Below are 22,795 nucleotides of genomic sequence, written 5' to 3' on the forward strand. Positions count from 1 at the left end.
GCTCGATGGTTGAGTGTGTTGCGGGCTTTGCCCCTTTGGTCTTAATCGGCTTTCCCTGCTTCTTTTGCAGCAGAATATTGTAGCATTGTTTTTGCCAGAGTATAAAGTTATGTGCTCCTTCAAGCTTCTTAATGTACATGAGATGACTGCTGTCATTGCTGCCAACCATGATTTTCAGCCCAAATGTGACCAAAAAATTCAGCAAATGCAGGCCCAAACTGTCACACAAGTGACCAACATACAAACAAGTACCAACCAGCAATAAATAAGCACATTAAATTTCAGACCTGCAAATAAATTTTCAGAAGCACTAAACCTTGTGCTACAGCACTCCACAACTGATTACAGCTGTTCCAAGGACAAATACATCACATTACATGAGAAGTCCCAAATTTTGGCTGCAATTTCTATTGTACATGCACCCACGGGCACAAAATTTAACACGCACAGTCAAAAGCCCCAAAATTTTTGTGCTCAAAGCATCAACCATACATCTGCACTGTCTTTGACAAGCATAAAATAGGCCAATTTTGCCAAAATAGAACAATTTCAGCAAAAACCCTAAATTTTTCCGAGTGCTAGGTGTCCAAATTGCATGGAATTAAACCCGCATGTACATAAAATGACCAAATGGCACACAAATTTCACCCAAATAGCAAAAGCCCAAATTGCACGAGGTCCAATGTGCATCAATGTTGAGAAATTAGGTAAATTTCAGCACAATTCTTGCATGTACATGAAAAGCCCCAAATGTCAGAGACAAAATGTCACAAATCCTTACAATTTCTGAGACAAATATCACTGTTTGTCTTGCTCACATCAAATCTGGACAAATCGCCAAATTTGTGGCACAAATCTGCCCAAAATTTTGAACTGTGCTTACAAGCACGAACGCCCGTTAGTGAGCAAAGGGCTTGCTTGCAAGCAACCTTTGAAAAATTAAAAAAATTTGCAAAAGAAAAGAAAATGCAACCCATCACCTCCTTGCGTGACATGCATCTGACTGAAAAACGACGTTTTGACTTGCTCGCAACTTGAAACTGTCGCCTAACTGAAAACGTGGAAGAACAATGATGAGCTGACCTGCACGGACTCCGAGAAGCGCGGACACCTTAGCCGCAGCTCTGATACCAATTTGAAGTGAGCGATGCACAGTGGCGATGCAATCTCCAGCAATGGAATGTCAGGTAGAGAGCAAAACGTGAGCAAGAGTAGCGAGCGAGTGAGAGTCAAAGATAGAGATGCACGATGTTCTTGGGTACAATGACTAGTGTACCGCTTTAGGTTTTAGGTAGATATATAGGAAAGTACAAATGTGCTAAGGGTGCATTCACACCCCTGCACATATAAAAGGCACGATGGCCCTTTATTCCCAATATTAAACCCATTTTTCAGCATTATCCAGTCATTTAAATAATTTTCAAAATTGAATAGTCCTAAAAATCAATTCCAACCCTTCTGACTCTACCCAAAATTAAATGTGTCCATCCATAATTAAATTGGCTAGGCCATTTGCAACCTGGAGTGGTCCCCAACCTTTGTTGACCCTTAGACTAGCATTAATTAATTAATTGATGCTAGTCCCTAGTATCACCACCCCACTTATTGGCCAAATAACCATCCAAAGGTCAAAATTGACACCAACTAACCCCCAAAGCCCAACTAACATAACTTATCACAACTTATGCCTTTGACACCCACTGCATCAGGAGGGTCCACAGCCGCATCACCAATATCATCCCCCTCTGAAAGGGATGGGAGATACAAGGAAACCACTAGAGGAGATGGATGGGGGATGGGATGGAACATGTGGGATAAATGGTGCATAATCGAGAACGGATGTAGCTATAGAAAGCAGCCTCGGAGGGCCTTGCATAATTAAAGGGAAATTGAGCATAGATAGTCCCCCTCTCCTACCAACCTGTCACAAAAAAGACTCTTGCAGAAAAATCCTCAACAAAGACGGTCAGCTCAATGAAGACAACGCGGGTCATGGGTCTAGGAAGGCAATAAACTAAGAATAGAGGGAAGCACAAGTCCAAAATAGGTAGAGTCTTAGAAATGAAGCTGAATGGATGGTCAAACAATAGAGGCAAGGTACCAACACCACTAATAGGCACCGAAGAAATGTCACCAACAGTGACGTTATCCTCTACCAAATAGAGATCCTGCAAGAAGTCACCTTAGGGTGTCATAGGACTCAATGCACCATTGTCAATGAGCCAAGGCTGCTCCAAAGACGAGACAATTGAAAAGGGCTCCTCCACCTGATAAATGTGTAGAAACACAAACTCATGGTAATGAGGGTGACAAAGTAGATGTAGATGAAGGCTCCGATGATTCACCCTTCGCTCCTAGACAAAAGTGAGGGTATTTCCTCCAACACTTCTCCTCGGGGTGGGAGGTCTTCCCACAATGAGGAAATGTGGAATGTCTTCTGCACTTCCCCACAAAAGCTATATCAAAGTCATAAGATGACTCCAATTTCTTCCTCTTTCCTTTCTTCTACTTGGCTTGTCATGTACCTATGGATAAAGCCGCATAAGCACAACTATGTGCATGAGCTCTACAAGAATCTATCTCACGGTAACGCGCATCTTGCTCCAGCACTAATGGGACTAGCATCTCCCAAGTAAGAATCTCTTGCCTACGAGAAGTAAGAAGACTAATTTAGAACACATCATATGTCAGTGACGGAAGATGTGAGAGAAGTATCATTGCTAGGACCTCCAAAGAAATGTCCATATCAAGAAACAAAAGCTCATTCCGAAGCTCCTCCATCCTATGGATGTGATCACTGATCATAGGGGAATTTGTGACAAAAAGCTATCATAGCTTCAACTCGAGATAATCAATGTCAAAGTGCTCCTCCATCCTATGGATGTGATCACTGATCATAGGGGAATTTGTGACAAAAAGCTATCGTAGCTTCAACTCGAGATAATCAATGTCAAAGTGTCTCAATCTGGAAGAGAGATACCAATCTCCTCCAAACCTTTGCAGCGGTGCGGACACATCTAACATGCATGAGCATTGAATTCGTACAATTCAAAGGGAGAAAAGAGCGAGCTCTGGCATTCAACCGATCCCATAAAGCTACCAAATCTGTCATCACACCATCATGAGGATCCACAGCAGATCGGGGTATAGGGACAGTAACAAGATCCCAACAGTCATAGTCATTGAGGAGACACTCCATGTGGCACAACCATAGAGGGTAGTTCGTTCCATCCAGGTTGTCAAATGGGGGGAGACAGGGTAGGACTAGCACGTGCTCAACAGCTGCCATCAATGCCAATCAAAGACTAGAAGCCCCAGAAGAACATTATGGGAAAGAGTGATAGGATAGTGGTCAGTCTGAAAATTCCCAAACCACACAATTCCCCCTAGCATATACATTGGCCATAGATGTCCTTCAATAAGTACCTACAAGAAAACAAAGAAGATGCTACCACTAGGATGTCCTCCACCTATACATGGTCCGTCCGTGTGCTGATCAAAAAGGACTGATGGACAGCAATGTAGACAAGGAGTATCCGAGGTGAGAGAGGGACAACTCAATGCAGAGCAAGAGGAAGAAGTAAATGCAGATGAATACAAGTCTTCATCATGTAAACGCAGCCAATCTAGGGTTGGTAATATACAAAAAGTGCCTAGAAATGGTGTACCTGCAATAAACATAAATTTACCCTCCTATTGGCTTGAAAAAGAGGCTTCCCAGCACCGAAAAGAAGTCACCCTACTCAAAAAAGACCAGCCAATATGTAACACAGCAAAGTAACAATTCTATCCGCTTGCAAATAGGCTGCCCAACAAAGAATAGGTGCAGCCCAGCCTGCAAATGTGCTGCCCAATTTAAGAAGGGTGCCCTACTATAGAAACGCAGCCAATGCAATGCCTAGTTCTACAATGAGTGTGCCAAGGGCTGCCTGCAGAAAACACAGGCATGTATAGTGCTGCCCAACCAATAGAGTGGCAACCCAGCCTGTTTGACACTGCTCGGGGGTGCGATAATAGTGCTGCCTAACCTAGAAGAGGCCGCCCAGTAGCAAAACACAAATTTTGAGGGGGCTACCTACAAAAAACGCAAGCAATGTGGGGCATGTTCCTGCAGCAAGTGTGCCGAGGCTTGCCTACATAAAGATGCAGGTGATATAGGGGCCTATTCCAGCAAACCCAAAAACGCAGCTAATAGGCGATTTGCCTTCAGAAATGCAAGCCTGAATGGGCAAAAAACAGGTCGTCTAGCTTGGTAGAAGCGGCCCAAGTGCAAATTAAAGCCGCCCAGCCTGCCACAAGCTACCTGAGACTAAAAACAAAAAACTGCCCTAGTAAACGCACAATAAAGGGCTGGAAATAGGCCGCCCTGCCCTGTTTGACTCCAAACACAAGGTCTGCCGAATGTGTAGAAGATGCCAAGCAAGTTTCATCGTAAATAACACGCTCCTCTTCAAGATCGCCAGCTCCCACACGTGACTCTGATATCAAGTGAGAGTGTGCAACGGAAACAAGAAATGAAAACGGAGAGGGGGAGACAATGAGAGAACGAAGGAGAGAGAAGGAACTATGTGAGATTCAAGGCTACAACAATCAGCCCCAACACAGAACTCTACACGTCAATGTGGGCATCAGATGGTAGCAAGGGGATGAGAGAATGAGGAGGGCTGGCTGATCACAAAGGATCAATATGGATAATGGATGATGAGAGTGGGAGGGCAAACCACCTATATGTAGACAAAAAAGAGGAAGCCTAAATATGGTCAAACCCCTAAAAAATAGCAAAAAGTGCACAAAAAGAGATCCACTGATGTGCCCTCCATCTAAAGTGTCTAAAACAAACAAAATGATAGACAAAGGCAATGTTAGAGCTCTTAATGTCCTCATTGAATCATACCGATAAGGCTCACATGTAGGAGATGACCACACAAGACACACATGACTGCTAACAAGATGCTCTATAGGCAAAGTTGCCTTTGTTTTTCGATCATCATTTGGTCCATGTTGTGCCTTGGAGATCCCTGGCACATTTTCAATGTATGTTTCAAAGTGAATGTCCTATCTAGGTTGAGGTTGAAGGCTGCCTAGCACTATATTGGCCTTTGTTGGAGGATGCCATGGCTGCCATTGGCTCAATTCTGGTGCCACCAACCATGTGTGCTCCTGATCGGAATAGATTATGTATGTTGTGGGACACTGGCCGCAAGAGCCCTAACTAGCTATGCATAAATTGCTCTGGTATGCATCCATTGCTTTTTCAGCTCAACTGGGGCACATTTACAAGTCACTACTTTTCTTGTGGACAATTGGGTCACTTTATGTCTAAGTGCCCAAAAAAAATACATAGAAATGTTGACCCTATGGGGGATGCAAACATGTTAGCTGAGTAGCTAAAGGATAGTGAAAGCCCTCTATAGAGGACTATGGATAAGGGTAAACAATCTATGTACTCATGTGATTAGTCAGTACCTACTTGGACAAAGGTTCGTTCAAAAAATAACAAAAGGGAGGAGATTCGACCATTGCACGTCGAACACTCCAATCCCCCAGATTCCTTGCGCACATATGGGCAAGGAAGGATGTATTCCCTTTTGATAATGTTCCTTCGCATGTTTCTCCCCCTAATCCAAGTAGAGGCAAGAGGTGCTACTGTATCCATTGAATGTCCCAAGGACCCACCGGTAGGCCTTGCCTCTGATAGTACACGTAAGGTCATCACCCCGTTGGATCATTGATATCCTCATTCAACCCAACAAATGGATCTCACTCTTCCTCCTCGAAGTCTACCTATCTAGGGCAAAATGATTTTGCAATTTTGGCAAATTGCTTGGATGACTGGATTCTTGAGGCATTGGCAAATAAAGTTCAAGTGAGGCATGAACGGTCACGACCCTGATTCTAATTTCAATCATGCAGTTTGCCACTTGGAATGTTCGTGCAATTTGTTCCCGTAGTAAGCAGCATGATATGTGGCGCATTTTGCATAAGAATTGTTGGGATGTCTTGTGTGCTATTGAGCACAAATGTCATGATGATGCAAGTTGCATTTGGATTGTCATAGTTATCACCTTTTTAATGTTTTTAATGTTTGTAGCAGAGCAATGCACTACTCACGTGTCCTTATGGTGGTGCATGAGAAACTTCAATCAATACTAATTAAGAATGATGTTTATGACCGCTTTATAGTGGTGGAAATTGTCTTTGAGGGAGCAGTTGTGTGGCTGGTTGGATTTTACAATGCCTCATCACACCATCAGGCCTTGTGGAATCAACTTCATGATTCTTTGTCTCTAGGTAGACCGGGCTTGCTTATGGCGACTTTAACATGTGTGTTAACCCTTTCAAATCTACTTCGAAACATTCTCTCATGGATATGCCAAAAATCCAAGCTTGGAATGCCTTTGCAATGGATGTTTTGAAGAAGGATCTTTGGTCATGGCTTTCTCCCTGGGCTCTAGGTTTTACATTTCAGTTGCCACAATATTCAGCCATGTGGTTTCGCTTGAATTATATCTATGCCATGCATGACGATTCCTTTTTTCCAAAAATTTTGGAAATGCAAGTGTTGCAGTAATATGCGGGATCGGATCATTTTCCTTCAGAGCTTCATATGATTAGGCAGTCTGTGAATGCTTTCCAAGGTCTTTTGGACAGGCTGCCCTTGTGCTTTAACTCATCCTTTCTAAGTCATGCTGTCTTCAAAGGATATAAGAGCTTGTTGTTGGAAAGGTTTCTGTGTGATTTTTCCTTGGAAAGCTTGGCCTCGTTTGATAGACTGCTTCTTAATGTGCAAATGGTGGCAAGATAATATAGGATTTACCATGCTTCCCTTACAAGGCAATGCTTGCAAGCCACGGAGACATTCTAGGCTTGGTTCATCTATTGTTGCTTGATTCTCCACATGATACTTTCTTGGTCTCATTATCAGTAAAGCTGGCCAAACTTATACAATATTTTCAGCTCATGCCCATGCACTCTTTTGAACCTTGGTCAAAGATCACGTTCCACACGATATGCAAGATACCTTGGAGGTTGATATTCGAGAGGGTGAAGTTATAGATGTTTTCTTGTATCCACATCGCAATCAAAGCGTTGGTTGGGATGGCATCACCGATGAATTCTTCAAAACTCATGCATCCCTTCTAGTTAAGCCACTCACAAGTATGTGTCATCAAGCATTGGATTTGTTGGGTATTTCACTCACGCCTCACTTATGCCTACGCTCACATTGGAGTGTCGGTGATCAGTAGGACATTGGGGCACTTTTTACTCTCGGTAGGAGAAGTTTTTCCCCCCAGACTTATGGTATTATTTCGTATGTGCTTATGATACACACTTAACGGGCACTTACCGTGTTCGAGTGTGAACACCCCCCTACAACCATAAGGTTTAAGGGTTGTACCTTGTACTTTGAGTTTACACTCTTTCAGTCTATTGCATTGGGTGTCGTGCTTCACTCTCTACTATCTATTGTTTTCTGTGCTGAGCTTCGATCCTGCTGTCCTCTCTCACATTTGGTATCAGAGCATTGGTTCTGCTCTACTCTGCTCAGCTCAGATTCAACTCAACTTTGCTCAACCTTCGGGAGCTTCTGCTCAGGTCTCAAGTTCTTGCTCTGCGTCCAGCCAGCTTTGTCAGGTTGCGTCAGACAGCCTGTCAGTTTCCTCCACGCTACCTGTTCTTGAGAGAGCAACCCGCCAATCTGTTGTACGTTAGCTGACTGCCAGCTCTGTCAACAATAACCAGCACCAAAAGCACTGCCTGCAGTGCCTGTGTGCTAGCTTGGGAGCCCGCCAGCCTACCTGTACCTGCAGCTACGCCCTCGACTAGCAAACCCATCTGACGCCTCCTGTTCGCCCGTCGACTGCTCCCCTATACCATTCATCATGATAGCCAGCAGCTACTTGCCCAGTGCCACACATTGCCTGCCAACTGTAGCATGCCCCACGTTAGCCAGGTCAGCCGAGCGCTGCCTGAACACAAAGGTGCGTCTGACATCTACCGCCTCACACACGCTATAAGCACCGAAGCATCCGACGTCAACTTGCCCCCCCCCCCCCCCCCACGTAACCTGCAGACAGCATGTCAGACAATACATGATTTTTCCGTGGTAAACGTTTTTTATTTTTAATTTTAATTCCAACACAAATTTCTAGAAGCAGGGGTCATACGCAACAAGCACAACATTCAGAAACGTGTCTGGAACACATTGGATGCAAATTTTTTTAGGTACATTCATCAAAAATTTTGGGGCTTTTATGTTTTCTGAGGACATTGGCATATGTACTACAATTACAGTCATTGATAGACTGTTTTGAACAAATCTAGGGCAAGAAATTTTGGGAATTTTGCTAGTATAGTGTTGCTAAACATTGATTGCATGTTGGACTGCATGCATAACAGACAGTTTTGATAGAGTGCACCTCTGTACACTAATTGCAGAAAGTTATTTCCTGCAATTTCTGAAAATTTTCAGATTTCCAATGTAGTCCTGTTTCGACATTGCTCTTTTGCATTTTTTTGGTAATTGAAAATCATGGCAAATCAGGGAGGAGATGTTTTCACCTATGTATCCAAGGAGGACAGATTGGATGGAAATAACTATTCACTTTGGTCCTTCATCATGAAGAATGTACTTGTGGCCAAAAATCTTTGGGATTATGTTAGTGGAGAAGAAGCTCGACCTGGAGTTGTGGCTCCAACTACTCCTCCTCCAAGAGGACGTGCACCACGGGCACCTCAGCCCGCTTCACTTCAGCCACTTCCCTAAAGAACAGCAGCTCAAAGAGCATGGGATACATAGGATGCACAAGCTTTGTCGTTGATTGCATTGGCAGTTCAGCGGTCAATCATCCCCCACATTCATTCAACAGCTTCTTCACGAGAAGCTTGGCTAACTTTGGAGGAGATGTTTGCAGGCAAGAATGAGACTCGCATCTCTTTCTTAAAGAAAGAGCTAGAGACATTGAAAATGGATGAAGGTGATTCTATTCAGGATTACTTGAACAAAATTCAAGACTTGCGAGAGCAACTCATGAATGTTGATGAGTACTATTCGGATGCACAGATGATATCCACACTCTTGGGGAGCTTGAGCATTTAGCTCTACGTAGGATGCAGGCACTTGCTTTTTTGATAGTGGTGCTTCTAGGCATATTACATCTCGCAGAGATTTATTTCCATCTGTTCATGCAGCTCCACTTGGCAAGTCTGTACAGTGTGCCAACAATGCATCATACCCTGTTAGAGGCATTGGGGAGATTGTGCTCACAGCCATTGATGGCTCTATTCTCCGCCTACAGGATGCTTTATTTGTGCCAGGCATAAAGAAGAATTTGCTCTCTATCTCTTCTTTGGCACGTTGTGGATTGCAGATCACATTCGATGATGACCGATGCATGGTGACACAGAACACATGACTTTGGTCTTGACAGGAACTTTATGTTATGGGTTATACGAGTTGGATGCTCTTTCAGTTGATCAGTCAGCATATTTGACATCCACTCTTACTCCTGCTATGATACAAGAAGAGTTATGGCATGCTAGGATAGAGCATGTGAACTTTCGCAGCTTGATGCTCTTATAGCGTACACAGATGCTAGATGGATTACCTCTACTGGAGAGACCTCCTGAGCACTTGTGCGAAGGATGTATTTTGGGGAAAATGCATCATTTTTCGTTTCCCCGTGATATTGCTTTTAGAGCAATAGCCAGGTTGCAATTAGTGCATTCAGATGTATGTGGACCTATGCAAACAAAGTCACTGGGAGGATATTACTATTTTGTGACTTTTATTGATGACTTTACTCGATTTTGCCGGGTCTACTCTTTGGTCAAAAAGTTAGAAGTATATGATGCATTCTTGGCTTTTCTTGCACTTGTTGAAAAACAATCTGATTGTAAAATTAAGACTCTCCGTTCGGACTGAGGGGGAGGAATACATGTCCTCTATGCTGAATTATTTTTTGAAGCAGAAGGGCATTGTCCATCAATACACTACTGCCTATACTCCACAGCAGAATGAAGTTGCAAAGAGAAAGAATCAGTCGCTCATGGAGATGGCCAGATATATGCTAAAGGCAAAGAGCTTGCCTCACAGTTTCTGGATGGAAGTCGTCATGTGTGCTTGCCATGTTCTAAACAGATGCCCCACCAAAGCATTGAAGAAAAATACACCTTTTGAGGCTTGGAATAGCCGGAAACCTTCTGTTGGACACTTTCATATCTTTGGGTGCCTTGCATATGTATATATTTCAAAGGTACTCAGGAAAAAGTTGGATAACAAGGCTATTAAATGCATTTTTATGGGATATAGCAGTGAGAGCAAAGGCTATAGACTCTATGATCCTGTTTCTAAAAAGGTGTTTGTCAGTAAGGATATACTATTTGATGAAAAATCAGAATTGTCCTTGGCTGGTTTAGATACATATCAAGCTGCCCGTGATGTATTTGAAGGGATGCTGCCCATTACATTTGGTGATTCAGCTGGAGTTTCAGCAAGTGAACTCAATGTTCAGCCAGCGGAATATTCAGCAAAGTGCTGAAACTGAAATTCAGCAACAGCTTATGCACCGTCAGGAGGCAAGACAAATGCCTAGATGGTATTCACAGACTATGATAGATAGTCATCTGGATGCACCCATGGCTGGTCGTACTAGAAGGCAAGCTCGTATGCATAATACTACACATACCATGGAGTTTGTTATGGCAGCACACACCCTTGATGAAGAGGAGCCCGAATGTTTTGAGGATGCACAACAGAGTGTGCATTGGATGGCAGCAATGAAAGCTGAATTGGATTCTATCACTAAAAATCAAACATGGGATTCGGTGTCTTTGCCATTTGGGAAGAAAGCTATTGGAACAAAATGGGTCTACAAGCTGAAACGGAATGCAGATGGATCAATTGACAAATACAAGGCAAGGCTTGTAGCTAAAGGGTATGCACAGAAAAAAGGCATTGACTATGAGGAGACATTTGCTCCTACCTCCCGTATGACGACCATCAGATCTATGGTTGCTTTGGCTGCTCATTATGGATGGACTGTGCATCAGTTGGATATTAAAACTGCATTTTTACATGGGGAACTTCATGAGGAAGTATATGTACAGCAACCCATTGGTTTTGCAGTTGAGGGCTTGGAACACTTGGTATGCAAGCTGAAAAAAGCTTTGTATGGTTTGAAACAAGCTCCTAGAGCTTGGTATGCAAAGATAGATGCTTTCTTGCTTAGCCAAGGGTTCATAAACAGCTCATCTGAGTCTACCCTTTACGTATGTAAAAGAGGGGGGATCCATGCTGATCATTTGTCTTTATGTTGATGATCTCTTGCTTACAGGGACACATGTTGATCAAACTTCAGCATTTAAACAAAATTTGCAGCAAACTTTTGACATGTCAGACTTGGGGTCTTTGCATTATTACTTGGGCATTCAGTTCATATATGATACTAGAGGTATTGGGTTGTCACAGTCAAGATACATTAGTAAACTTCTTGAGAAGTTTGGCTTACAGAATTGCAAGCCAGTTTGTACACCAATGGAACCTGGACTTAAACTGTCATTACATGATGACAGTGATTTGTTTGATATACACACATATGCTCCAACAATTGGGTGTCTTATTTACTTATGCAACACTAGGCCAGACATACAATTTGCAGTTTCAACCCTGAGCAGATATATGCATCAGCCATGCATGTCACATTGGAAAGCTGTTAAGCGTGTCTTCCATTACTTGCAGGGTACTAGATCTCTTGGATTGCTTTATGCAAAGGGGGGACCACTGCAGTTACATGCTTATAGTGATTCTAATTGGGCTGGTGATTATGATTCACGTCACTCCACTAGTGGCAATTGTTTCTTTCTTGGCTCGTCTTGCATATCTTGGCTTAGCAAGAAATAGTCCATTGTTGCCACATCGTCATGTGAAGCTGAATACAAGGCAGCTTTCACTACCACAGTTGAATGCGTAAGGATTAGACGCTTGCTTGCTGATCTGGATATATCTGCTACGGAGCCTACTCCTTTGTTCACTGACAGTCAGAGTGCCATTGCAGTGGCACAGAACCCAGTGTTTCATGCACGCACGAAACACATTGAGATACATTATCACTTTGTTAGAGAGAGGCTACATGCAGGTGATATCAGCCTTGTCTATTGTCCTACCACCAGTAATATGGCAGACATCTTCACCAAAGCTCTTCCTCATGAGAAATTTGAAACATTTCACCATGCTTTAAATTTGATCTCCTTTGGTGGCGGATGATCCTTGTACTCTTGATCACTCTTCACTCCAGGGGGGTTTGTTGGGTATTTCACTCACACCTCACTTACACCTATGCTCACATCGGAGTGTCAGTGATCAGTAGGACACTAGGGCACTTTTTACTCTCGGTAGGAGAGGTTTTTTCCCCCCAGACTTATGGTATTATTTCATATGTGCTTATGATACACACTTACGAGCACTTACCGTATTCGGGTGTGAACACCCCTCTACAACCCTAAGGTTTAAGGGTTGTACCTTGTACTTTGAGTTTACACTTTTTCGGTCTATTGCATTGGGTGTCGTGCTTCACTCTCTACTGTCTACTGTTTTCTGTGTTGAGCTTCGATCCTGCCGTCCTCTCTCATAGGATTTGGACAACATGTCTTCATCATGGAAAGAAGAGGTCATTAAGTTGATTCCTAAAGTTACCTCCCCTTCAAAACTTGCATATTGAAGACCCACATCCTTAATGGGCACCATGTATAAGATCTTTGCAAAGGTATTGGGGGCAAATCATCTTCATAAGAAACTACCTAGCCTGGGGTATCCTCATCAATATGGCTTCATTAAGGGGAGGAACATTCTAAACAATATCCCGAATGCCCAAATGGCCATCGATTATGTGCAACATACACCTCAACAGGTTGCAAGCTAGGGGCTCTAGACCTCATATATCCTGGTTGATCTATACTATCAATGTGAGGGGTACATCTTGTGTTATGCTTAATGGTGGAGTTATTGAGCCCTTTTCCCTTGCACACTCGGTTTGCCAGGGCTACCCTTTAAGCCCTCTTCTTTTTGCACTTGCTACTTATTCCATTCTTTCTATGTTGTTGCATCTTGCTAATATGGGACAAATAGTTTGTTTATCTCTTCCTTCATCCCAACATTTTGTGGGTTAGGCGCTCATTGGTGACACCTTCATGGTTCTAAAAGCGGATGCTTCTAAGCTTCACAAAGTTTTGGATGTTTGGAATGTTTTTGGACATGCATCAAGTCTTCGGATTAACGCTGGCAAATCAGCCCTTATTGCTTCCATGGGCTCCAATTTGTCAAATTTCGGATAGTAAGGTGTGGTTGTCTAGCAAGGAAACATTGTGAGGCAACTTGGCTATCCCTTGGGAGTGGATGGGCAACCCAAACACTTGCCGAAATGGATCTCACAAAAACTAGATGCCAAATTTGTTTATTGGAAATCTCAAGCTTGACACTTTCACATATGCCTTAAAGTGGCACAGACCATTATGCACCCCATGATCACTTACTTTTTGCCATTGTTGCCTCAATCTAATGTTGCTTGGAAGGATCTCACCCACCACTTCCATTTTATGCTATGGAAGAAAAACTGTGTGCATGCTGGCATATCATGGATATATTGGAATCATGTTTGCACACCAAAATCCATGGGAGGCCAAGTTGTTTTGGATGTGGCAACCCATACAATAGCCCTTCATTGATCGCTTTTGCAAGCCATGTGTGTTGATCAACAACCCTAGACAGTTATTACCCGTTTCTTTCTTGAAGATTGTGAATACAAAGATTCCGGCATGTCCTTAATACTGAGTTCAATTCTCTAGATCTGCTTCAATTGTTCTCAATCACTTGTATGTTCATGGAAAGTGGTGCTTTGCAAGGTCCAATGGCACCCAACCAAGGAGAGATTAACTACCAATTCTTTCCAAATGGAAATTCTAGCGACAACTTGTCTGCTCTCATGGGTGGGAGGACAAATCAACGGATAGACCCAAGTTTAATTGTATGGCTCGCCTTCAATTGGTCTCGGTGGCTGATGCCACTCTCTTGGCTTGCAGCACACTCCTGTCTTTTTGCACTGTCAAATGGGAATTCTGAGTCCCTTGTAGCTACCATGACCTTTGGGGCATGGTTTCCAAACTTTTGCAAGACCACCAACCTTTTCTTGTCCTTGATTCTACCTGCCCCTGGCAGGATTGGAACCTTGTAGGCTGCTTGAATCTCCAATCTTCTTCGCTTAATCAGATTTACCACCTCATGATCAAAGATCATTCATGGTTGACCATCAAGGCTAATGCACTTACGGGACTGCAAAAATCTAAAGCTTGGTGGAAGTTAACAATGATGGAGGGATGGCACAACAAGATGCCATTCATATGTAAGGTATTCATTTGGCACATGTATAGTATGCAAAGCTGATAGTGATGGCATGTTGTGGTGGGCACCACCAGTATGTGTCCTTTTGATTGGGTTTTTGGTAAGCCTAAGCATCATGATCTGGTGCAACCCCATATGAAGATTCTATTTCACTTTCTCTGATTCTGGGGCAACTAGCATATTTGGATCACTCGCAATGCCTTCATTTCTAATGCTGCCTCAAGCATCCAGAGTCATGTTGTGAAGCTCAAAGTACTTCTTCAGTGTGGTGACAGCTTGATCTTATTCAGCATGTTGATACTTTGTCTGCAGAGGATTTAGTACCTTGGCATCAGGCAATCTCCTCACTGACCCTACCCTAATTTTTGTGCTCTTTTCTGTTCTTTTCTCGTGTAACTTTTGTACTTCTTCAAAAAAAAGTATACACAACGACTTAGAACTATCCTGCATCTTGTAATTTTGTAATCTTGTACTTCATTCATTAATAATACAATTACCTACTAAGAAAAAAAGAAGAGGGTATGACAGGCTAGAGAGAGAGAGAGAGAGAGAGAGAGAGAAGTGTATGGCAAGTTGATGTTTGAAGGAGGGGGCGAGGGTGTTGCAAAAAAGCCCCTGTTTTTTATACGAATACGTACAGTAGGTAATGTATGGATCAGTCCATGCTACATATGGATACAACCATGCAAGCACTAGATGAAAGAGGCACTAAGCTAATACATGTTCCACATATGAGGAATTGGCTGAAATGGAAACAGAAACAGCAACTGCTCAAAAATGAAGTTTCCAAGTTGTAAGGCTACAAGAGACTCACTTCTGTGACTGTGTTTCACCCATCGCCATTCTAGACCATCAATAGCTTAAGTAGGTTTTGATTAGGTAGTGGGCCAGTTCAACAATCATGGTCAACGACCAACTCTATTAGAACATAATCCTCTCCCTGATTGTCTACACCTTCCAACTTTTTCTTCACTGCCTTTCAACTACAGATTCTTCCTTTTATCTGAAGCAAATTCCTATGCCCAAGATCTTCCCCCCTCATATTATTTATCTACCTCTTTAAGATCTTTTTAGAAACCTGAACCACTGAAATCTGATTACAGGAGTTTTGACTTGAATAAGAGTTCTGCATTGGATTGATTGGTTTCATATCTAATTTCATTTTCTTTGTCATTATACCCTTGTTTAATGGAAACAATGGAGTGCTTGAATAAGTAGAAGTAGTAAAGGAGGAACCTTGTGTTTGAAAAGATATTGGTTAAAAGGATTGGATTTTCACAACAAAATCAAGGAAAGAGCACAAATAAAGCATCTTCTCAGTTGGCATGCATGGGAAAGTTTACTTTTGCTCAGCTTTAAGCCAAGATAGTTGCAAATCTGATTTTGCAACAGATTCTTTCCTATCAGTTTCTTCACATCTTGGCACTGAGGCAGTACTTAATGTCAATGCCACTCATCATTTACATATAGTGTATCACCTTACTGAATGGTATCACTAACTCCTTTTAACAGATGATCATCACATTGGTTTGTGTCGACATATTTGTTCTCAGTTCTCCTATATTCAGTTTATTCAGTACATTCATCCAATTATCATTAAACTTGCTTCCACTTTATTTTAGTCTCTTATAGTGGTGAGATTTCTATGTCACGTAATCAAAGCCTCATTTTGATCCAACAACTTCAACTACACTCTTCATGAACATTTTTGAAATATCCATGTTTTCTTGCCAACCCAGTTTATGACTAGTCCTAAGAAAACTTTCTTGTTCTGATTTTGGTACTGAGTTTGCATGTTTTTGCATTAGCTGACAGTGTTTAGTTTAGGAGGAGGAAAAATTTGTACCCAAGTTTGATCCAACAAGCAAAGGCTTGAATCCTTTCACTCCAGTTCTTTAGACTACTGCTTGTTTACAAGGTTTTTCATTTACTACATCTGCCAATAAGTTTTTTCCAAGTTCCAGTGGTGATACACTTGTAATGTGTGCTGAAAGTTCTGTGACTCATTGCACCAGGTGATGTGGCTGTCTTTCTCTCTGAAATATCCAAACTACCTTGCTTGCCATTGCTCTCAAACAGAAATGAAGAATAGAATTAAAATCTAGATAGGCCGAAGTGTCACTTCACATCCTCTGCCCAGCATAAATCTTTTGATAAACCACCACTGAGCATTCAAACTTGTTCTTCATTCTATATGCTTGTACGCCTTATTTCTGGAATATGTCAGCTCGAACAGATTGCATATACTATACAATCAGGCATTGGATGGTAAAAACTTTGTTGGGAGGTTATTTTGCTCTGATTATTTATATTTTCAATTCCTTGGATGGACAGTTAAAAACTGAAGATGCTCCGGATCCTATGTAGACACAAGATGCAATTTGCACTCTAGTTCTGACCTAAACAATTACTGTAGTAAAAAGATGATTTGAAGACAACTGACCTAATTCAACTAAGGAATGTGAAATCTTTAGTTTATCTGCTAAAGTAAGAGCGATCCCCACCATCTGCAAGAGCAATTACACATGAATGTCAGCAAGCTTTATTAATACCCCAAACCTTGCATGCATTCACTTGCATGAAACAAACTTCTAAATCAGCTACAGTCTGCGATCAAAAGTGCCAAAAACATTGAATTTCATATGGCACATGAGAAACTTCAATTTTTCCCACAGCAAAAGTGAATCAACAAAATCCTTTTTTTACCTACATCCTCTAGCACCTAAAACCCTGATTCCTCTAGTCATGCTAAACCCTAGAATACTAGCAAACATGCACATGCTTGAATACTAATTAACATGCACATGCTTGAATACTAATAAACATGCACAAACTAGTGTCCTTCCCAAGCAAGTTGTGGATGCTATCATCATGTCAAGGACACACTTTGTTTATATATTGATAGGCTATCCATTTTTAACATACGTTGTTCATGATCCACATAGAAGCTTTAGGCCATCTTTAGCTACCTAGACGTGTGCTAATTTGCACCATCGCGCTTTGTTGTCAAGAATGCCACCTGCACACTATGCACCTCCACATACCAACAAGTGAGTTGCATTATTCCCCGGTCCAGTCCTGTGGGTCATCGCCATCCCGCACACTACACCGCCCTCCCCAATTGCAAAAGCAAGGATCCCCCTTCTGTGATAATGAGTCAGCTCCTTCATTGAAGGAAACAAGGAGTGGAGACACTTAAACCAATCCCACCCTCTCCTTGATCCTAATCACAGGCCACGCTCCTATGCCAATGATCCGCATCCTTCACTAAAGGGAAAAGGGAGCAAGAAAGCCCCATCTAACCAAAGACCTCTCTAGCATCACTTTCCTAAAAAGAATAGGTAATGTATGTTGTGACAAAAACCCAACCATCCAAAATCAAACAGTCAATAACTCAAGGTATTCTACCCACACCAAAACCAATTCCTATCCCAAAACCAACCTCAACCCCATTCGCTAATGGTAATGCCACTCCATGGCAGCTAAGAGGGTTATTGCCAAGGGAGGCCTGCAAATTCTCCACCCCCTAGTATCCATGTTCATTAGTGGTTGACCACTCTAATGTGGTGGATTCTAGATCTCTCCCTCAAACAATGCCTGTTGTTAGCAATCATGTTTTTCATGCACTGTCATCTCCTGCCTATGAGCCTCAATTTGAGTCAGACATGACCAATAGGAGCTCTGACATTTATGTCTATCATGTGCTTTGATGGAGGAGGTAGCTCGTTCTAGAGTCTGCATTTCTTCTTTCAATCCATTTAGGAGTGTTTGTCAGTGAATTTCCAGCGTGTGCTGCCCTATCAGACAGTATGCAGCCATCCGAGGAGTTTGAACATGCATCACCTACCACATCAACAATTTTTTCCATTTTTTATGGGCCAAGCTGGCAGGCCAGCAGCTGGTTGGTGGCACATTTGGCTGACTCCAGCTATTTATAGCTGGCCTTTGGTTGGGGCATATCATGTTTTTCTCTTCCTTGACAGGTGCTCCATTGGTTGCTACAGTCTCCTCTGTCTTTGGCATGGATAGCAGGCTGGACATTCTCCACCTCCATCGCAGTCACCATCGGTGCTGCTGTCATCATTTCAGCCTGATCAAGTGCCCAAACTGATGCCTTCGACTGCATGCAAGGACTGATCAATCCACTCGGTATTCACCATTCATCTTCAGTCAGTGCAGATTTCTTCTTTTATCTCTTGCTGTCATCATTTCAGCCTGATCAAGTGCCCCAACTGATGCCTTCAGCTGCATGCAAGGACTGATCAATCCACTCCTTTGTATTCAGCATTCATCTTCAGTCGGTGCAGATTTCTTCTTTTATCTCTTGATGTCTCCTCTCTCTCTTTCTCTCCATGTTTGTGGTTCTCTTCCGTTATGCACTCTCACAAAGTATCAAAGCCGAATTGAGTACATGATGTTACCCCTTCGAGACGAAACCCCTGAGCTGAAAACACAAATTTTCAACCATCTGCCCCTTGCTGAAAACGCATATTTTCTTAATTCTGCTGCATCATAGGACACAGCAGGACCATCTACAGTCCTATCATAGAGGTGTAGCTGATTTCCACCATTCAGGACCATCTACAGCAAAACACAGATTTTTGTGGGTGTTTGTAGGTGTTGAAGATGTCTTATCACCGGTTCAATGGCTTTGATGACTCTGATGAGATCTCTCATCACTCCTCTAAAAGGCGGCATGATCATCCCAAAGATAGGAGGTCCCAGCCATGTTCAGATGAACTAGAACCCTCTCTTGAATGGTTAAACAGATCCGAGCAGCCATCTCCTCCCCCTCTCTCCGTGTCTCCCACAACACCCGTCCTCCTGGCCCTTGGATGCCTATGATGGCACCATCAATACAAGTGTCTCTTCTTCCTTCTCTTACCAAAGAAAAATGTTTGGACAAATCAAATTATTTGCTTTGATCTTGTAAGGTGGAATGTATACTTGACCCCTTCTATCTTTCGGAGTTTGTTACCCACCCTATTCCCCATCCCTTGGAGGATCCCCAAGTGGGATCAACAATGGATTGTGCAGCCCTATGAGATTGACTCACTTCTCAAGCTCAATCTTTCCTCTTAGTGAGCTTACAAAATTTTGTCCTGGTGCATGTGCGCAAGTTGCAGCAAGTAGCGGAAGTGTGGATGAAGCTTGCTTCATTATACCATTAGAAGACATTGAAGGATATGAGGGATGAGCCTTCTTCCCTCAACAAGATCATCTCTTCGAAGGATATGGCCATGATTCATGTCACTCAACTACCCTCTCTGAAATATGATGACTTGTATACCAGCCTTCTTGCGTCAAGGACTAGTAAGACTCTTCCATGGGAGGAGATTGCCCCGCTTGTCTTGAGCATGACGAGTATTTGAAAGAGGTAGCCACTAGATCCAGCTCCACGAAAGCTTTTACTGCACGTGTGGGAGGGGAGCAGAAGAATAAGGATAAAACATGGGCCAAGCCCAAGACAGAGACACGAGCATTCTTCAAGCTTTGATACAATTTCAAAGAGGCTACAATGCCCACATTGCGGGAAGGGAACATATCCTTAGGAGAAGTGTTGAAAGAAGTGCCCTCACCTTTGTCCAGGAGCAAAGGATGTCGCTACGTCATCCAGGCCCTTCTCTACCTCTACACCAACAGTTACCCATGGGTCTATGTTCCTTCATATGGTTTATGTTCCTTCGTATCCATGTGTTGGATAAAACCTTCTTCCATGGTTAACACTTCTTCAAAGAGCCCTTGGCTCATTAATAGTGGTGCTTCAAGTCATATGACTCCACAAGGAGATCTGCTGCAGGATCTTTGTCCATCTAAGGGTTTAGTCACTATTGGTGAGGGTTTAGCCACTGTTGGTGACATTTCTTCGCTGCCTATCAGTGGTGTTGGCACTTTGCCATTATTGCTAGACCATTCCTCTAGCTCCATTTCAGAAGTCCTACATGTTCCAAACTTGGGCTTTCCACTCCTCTCCGTTTATGGCCTAACTAGACTTGGTACCCCAGTTGTCTTCACAGAGTAATTCATGTATATTGAGGATTCTTCTTTAGGAGCTATTTTAGCGACAAGTTGGCACGAGAGTAAGCTCTACAAGCTCCATTTCCCTTCTCTTATGTAGAATCCTCCAAGGCAGTTCTCTATTGTTGCATGCATTCCTGCTTGTGCACCATCTATTCCACACGTTCTTTCCCATCCCCCACCCTCTCCTCCAATAGCTCCCTCGTATCCCCCGTCCCTTTCAAAGGAGGATGATCTCGGTGGCTATGGATTTCCTAGACCCTACTATTTTGGAGGGGAGTTGCCAAGATTGTAGGGAGTGTCTTCATTAGCTGTCTACATCGACGGACTTCATCACCATTGGCACTCATCCTATCACCCTCCAATCTGCCTCTTCTTTGTCCTTTAGCCACATCGTGGATTTGAGAGGGGGTGTTAGCAATCATCTTTGTCATGCACTGTCATCTCTTGCCTGTGTGCCTCGCTCTAAGTTAAACAGGGACATTAGGAGCTCTGATATGTCTATCATGTGCTTTGACAAAGGAGGCAGCTCGTTCTAAAATCTGCATTTCTTCTTTCAATCAATTTAGGAGTGCTTGTCAATTAGTTTCCAGCTTATCCTACCCTGTCAAACAGTATCTAGCCTCCTCAGGAGTTTGCACCTGCATCAGCTGCCACATCAGTATTTATTCCAATTTTTATGTGCTGCCAACTACATTTTTAATGTAGCCGACCAGGCTGATGCAGGTCGGCCAACAGCTGGTCAGCCAGTTTGGCTGATTCCAGCTATTTATAGCTGGCCTTTGCTTGGGGCATATCATATTCTTCTCTTCCTTGGCACGTGCTCCATTGGTTGCTGCCGTCTCCTCTGTCTTTGGCATGAAAAGCAGGCTGGATATACTCCATCTCCGTCACCGTCTCTGTCACCATCAGCATCCATGTTTCTATCATCATTTAGCTTGTTCCAGTGCCCTCACTGATGCCTCAAGCTGTGTGCACAAACTGATCAATCCACTCCTTTGTATTCAGCATTCATCTTTAATCACTGCAGATTTCTTTCTTTCATCTCTCTTTTTTCATGAAGATAATTAGATTAAGTAGTAAATATTTACATCAGACCATCAGGTCAGCATTCTCTATGTATCTCTTACTTTGTATTACATCAGACCATTAGGTCATCAAAGAAACTGAAGAAAGACTATTACGACTTTTACATTCACACAAAAAGAAAAACTGGAGTAGAGCCAACAATAGCCAGCCAAGGAGCAGCAATGTCAGGAAGAACCAGGTCAGCTGATATCATAGAAGAAATCTGCCATAGCACTAAACCTCAAACACGAGCCACATGACCATGGATGCCCAAAACTGAATCAAAAAGAAAGGTATTCCGAGTATGCCAAATATGCCACAGGGCAGTCCATCTAAGGAAATGGAATAGGCATGAATAATCAGAATGCAAGGAAGGCACAGAGGGCAGCTTTCCCATAATCCATGAATGAGCCGTTATCCGATGCTAAGTCGCCGAGAACCACACGTGGGAAATAAAACTCCAAATCTGTCTAGCAACCGGACAAGAGACAAAAAGATGAAGCAATGTTTCATCACATGTAGTGCAGAATACACAATGGCCAACAGAGATCTTTTGAGCATGCAACACTTCTCTAGTTGGAAGACCGCCAATCAGCAATCTCCATAAGAAGACTTTCCCCTAATAGGAAACCTTAGACTTCCAAAGCTGAGTGAATCTTTCCCACCACTTCTTTTTGCCGTCTCTTATATGCCATAATTTATTCACCTTTGTAGTGACCCGTCTCTTGGCCTCCACCATCTGATGATATATCTGGTTAGCAAACCTCTTCTCAAAATCATCCAGAAGCACAAGCATCCAGTCACGCCATGGATACAATGGTTGTAGCATAGGCAAAGGAGAGAAACTCTGAAGTCTGGCCTAAATGGATGACCAGATGTCACAATATCCACGGGGTACCCAAAAGTGCTGACGAATACACCGAAAAGAATAAAGACGGGACTGCCTAGGAATAACACCATCAGAAACTGTCTCCAACCCCAAAAGAGCCATCTGATTAAACTTGACTTTTTGCAAATCTTTGTCCGGCCAATCTAACAACGTGGAGGATGCCAAAACTTCTCCTTGCAGCGAATTCACCTCCTTACAAATATTAGGGGGGGCACCAAACTAAAAAACATAAGATCTCCTGACAGGATGCAGTCAAATGAGAAGGAGAAAAGACTGGGAGACCTTAATAGGCCTCGAGGAATTAAGCATATGCCACTAGGAGGCATGAATAACCGTGTTACCATGAGAGATGCCAATCTTTTCAATGAAAGATTTAGCAATCTCTAACCAAGGATGACTCTGTACACATAAAGCCTGCAAAAGGG

The 22,795-nt window shown here is 42.8% G+C and overlaps 1 protein-coding gene across 5 annotated transcripts in view; it reads right to left on the minus strand.

Moving 5' to 3' along the window:
- LOC148009586 (uncharacterized) overlaps positions 1-22,795 on the minus strand; it is a 226,133-nt gene that overhangs the window by 188,058 nt on the left and 15,280 nt on the right. For all 5 annotated transcript variants that reach the window (XM_087673318.1, XM_087673320.1, XM_087673317.1 and 2 more), the window contains exon 4: positions 16,839-16,902. In XM_087673318.1, the coding sequence (XP_087529444.1) occupies positions 16,839-16,902 (64 nt within the window). The remainder of the gene's footprint in view (positions 1-16,838; positions 16,903-22,795) is intronic.

This window comes from Lygodium microphyllum, chromosome 30 (genome assembly GCF_053477565.2).
Source record: "Lygodium microphyllum isolate KBCC chromosome 30, Lygodium_microphyllum_v1.1.10, whole genome shotgun sequence".
Classification (NCBI taxonomy): Eukaryota; Viridiplantae; Streptophyta; class Polypodiopsida; order Schizaeales; family Lygodiaceae; genus Lygodium; species Lygodium microphyllum.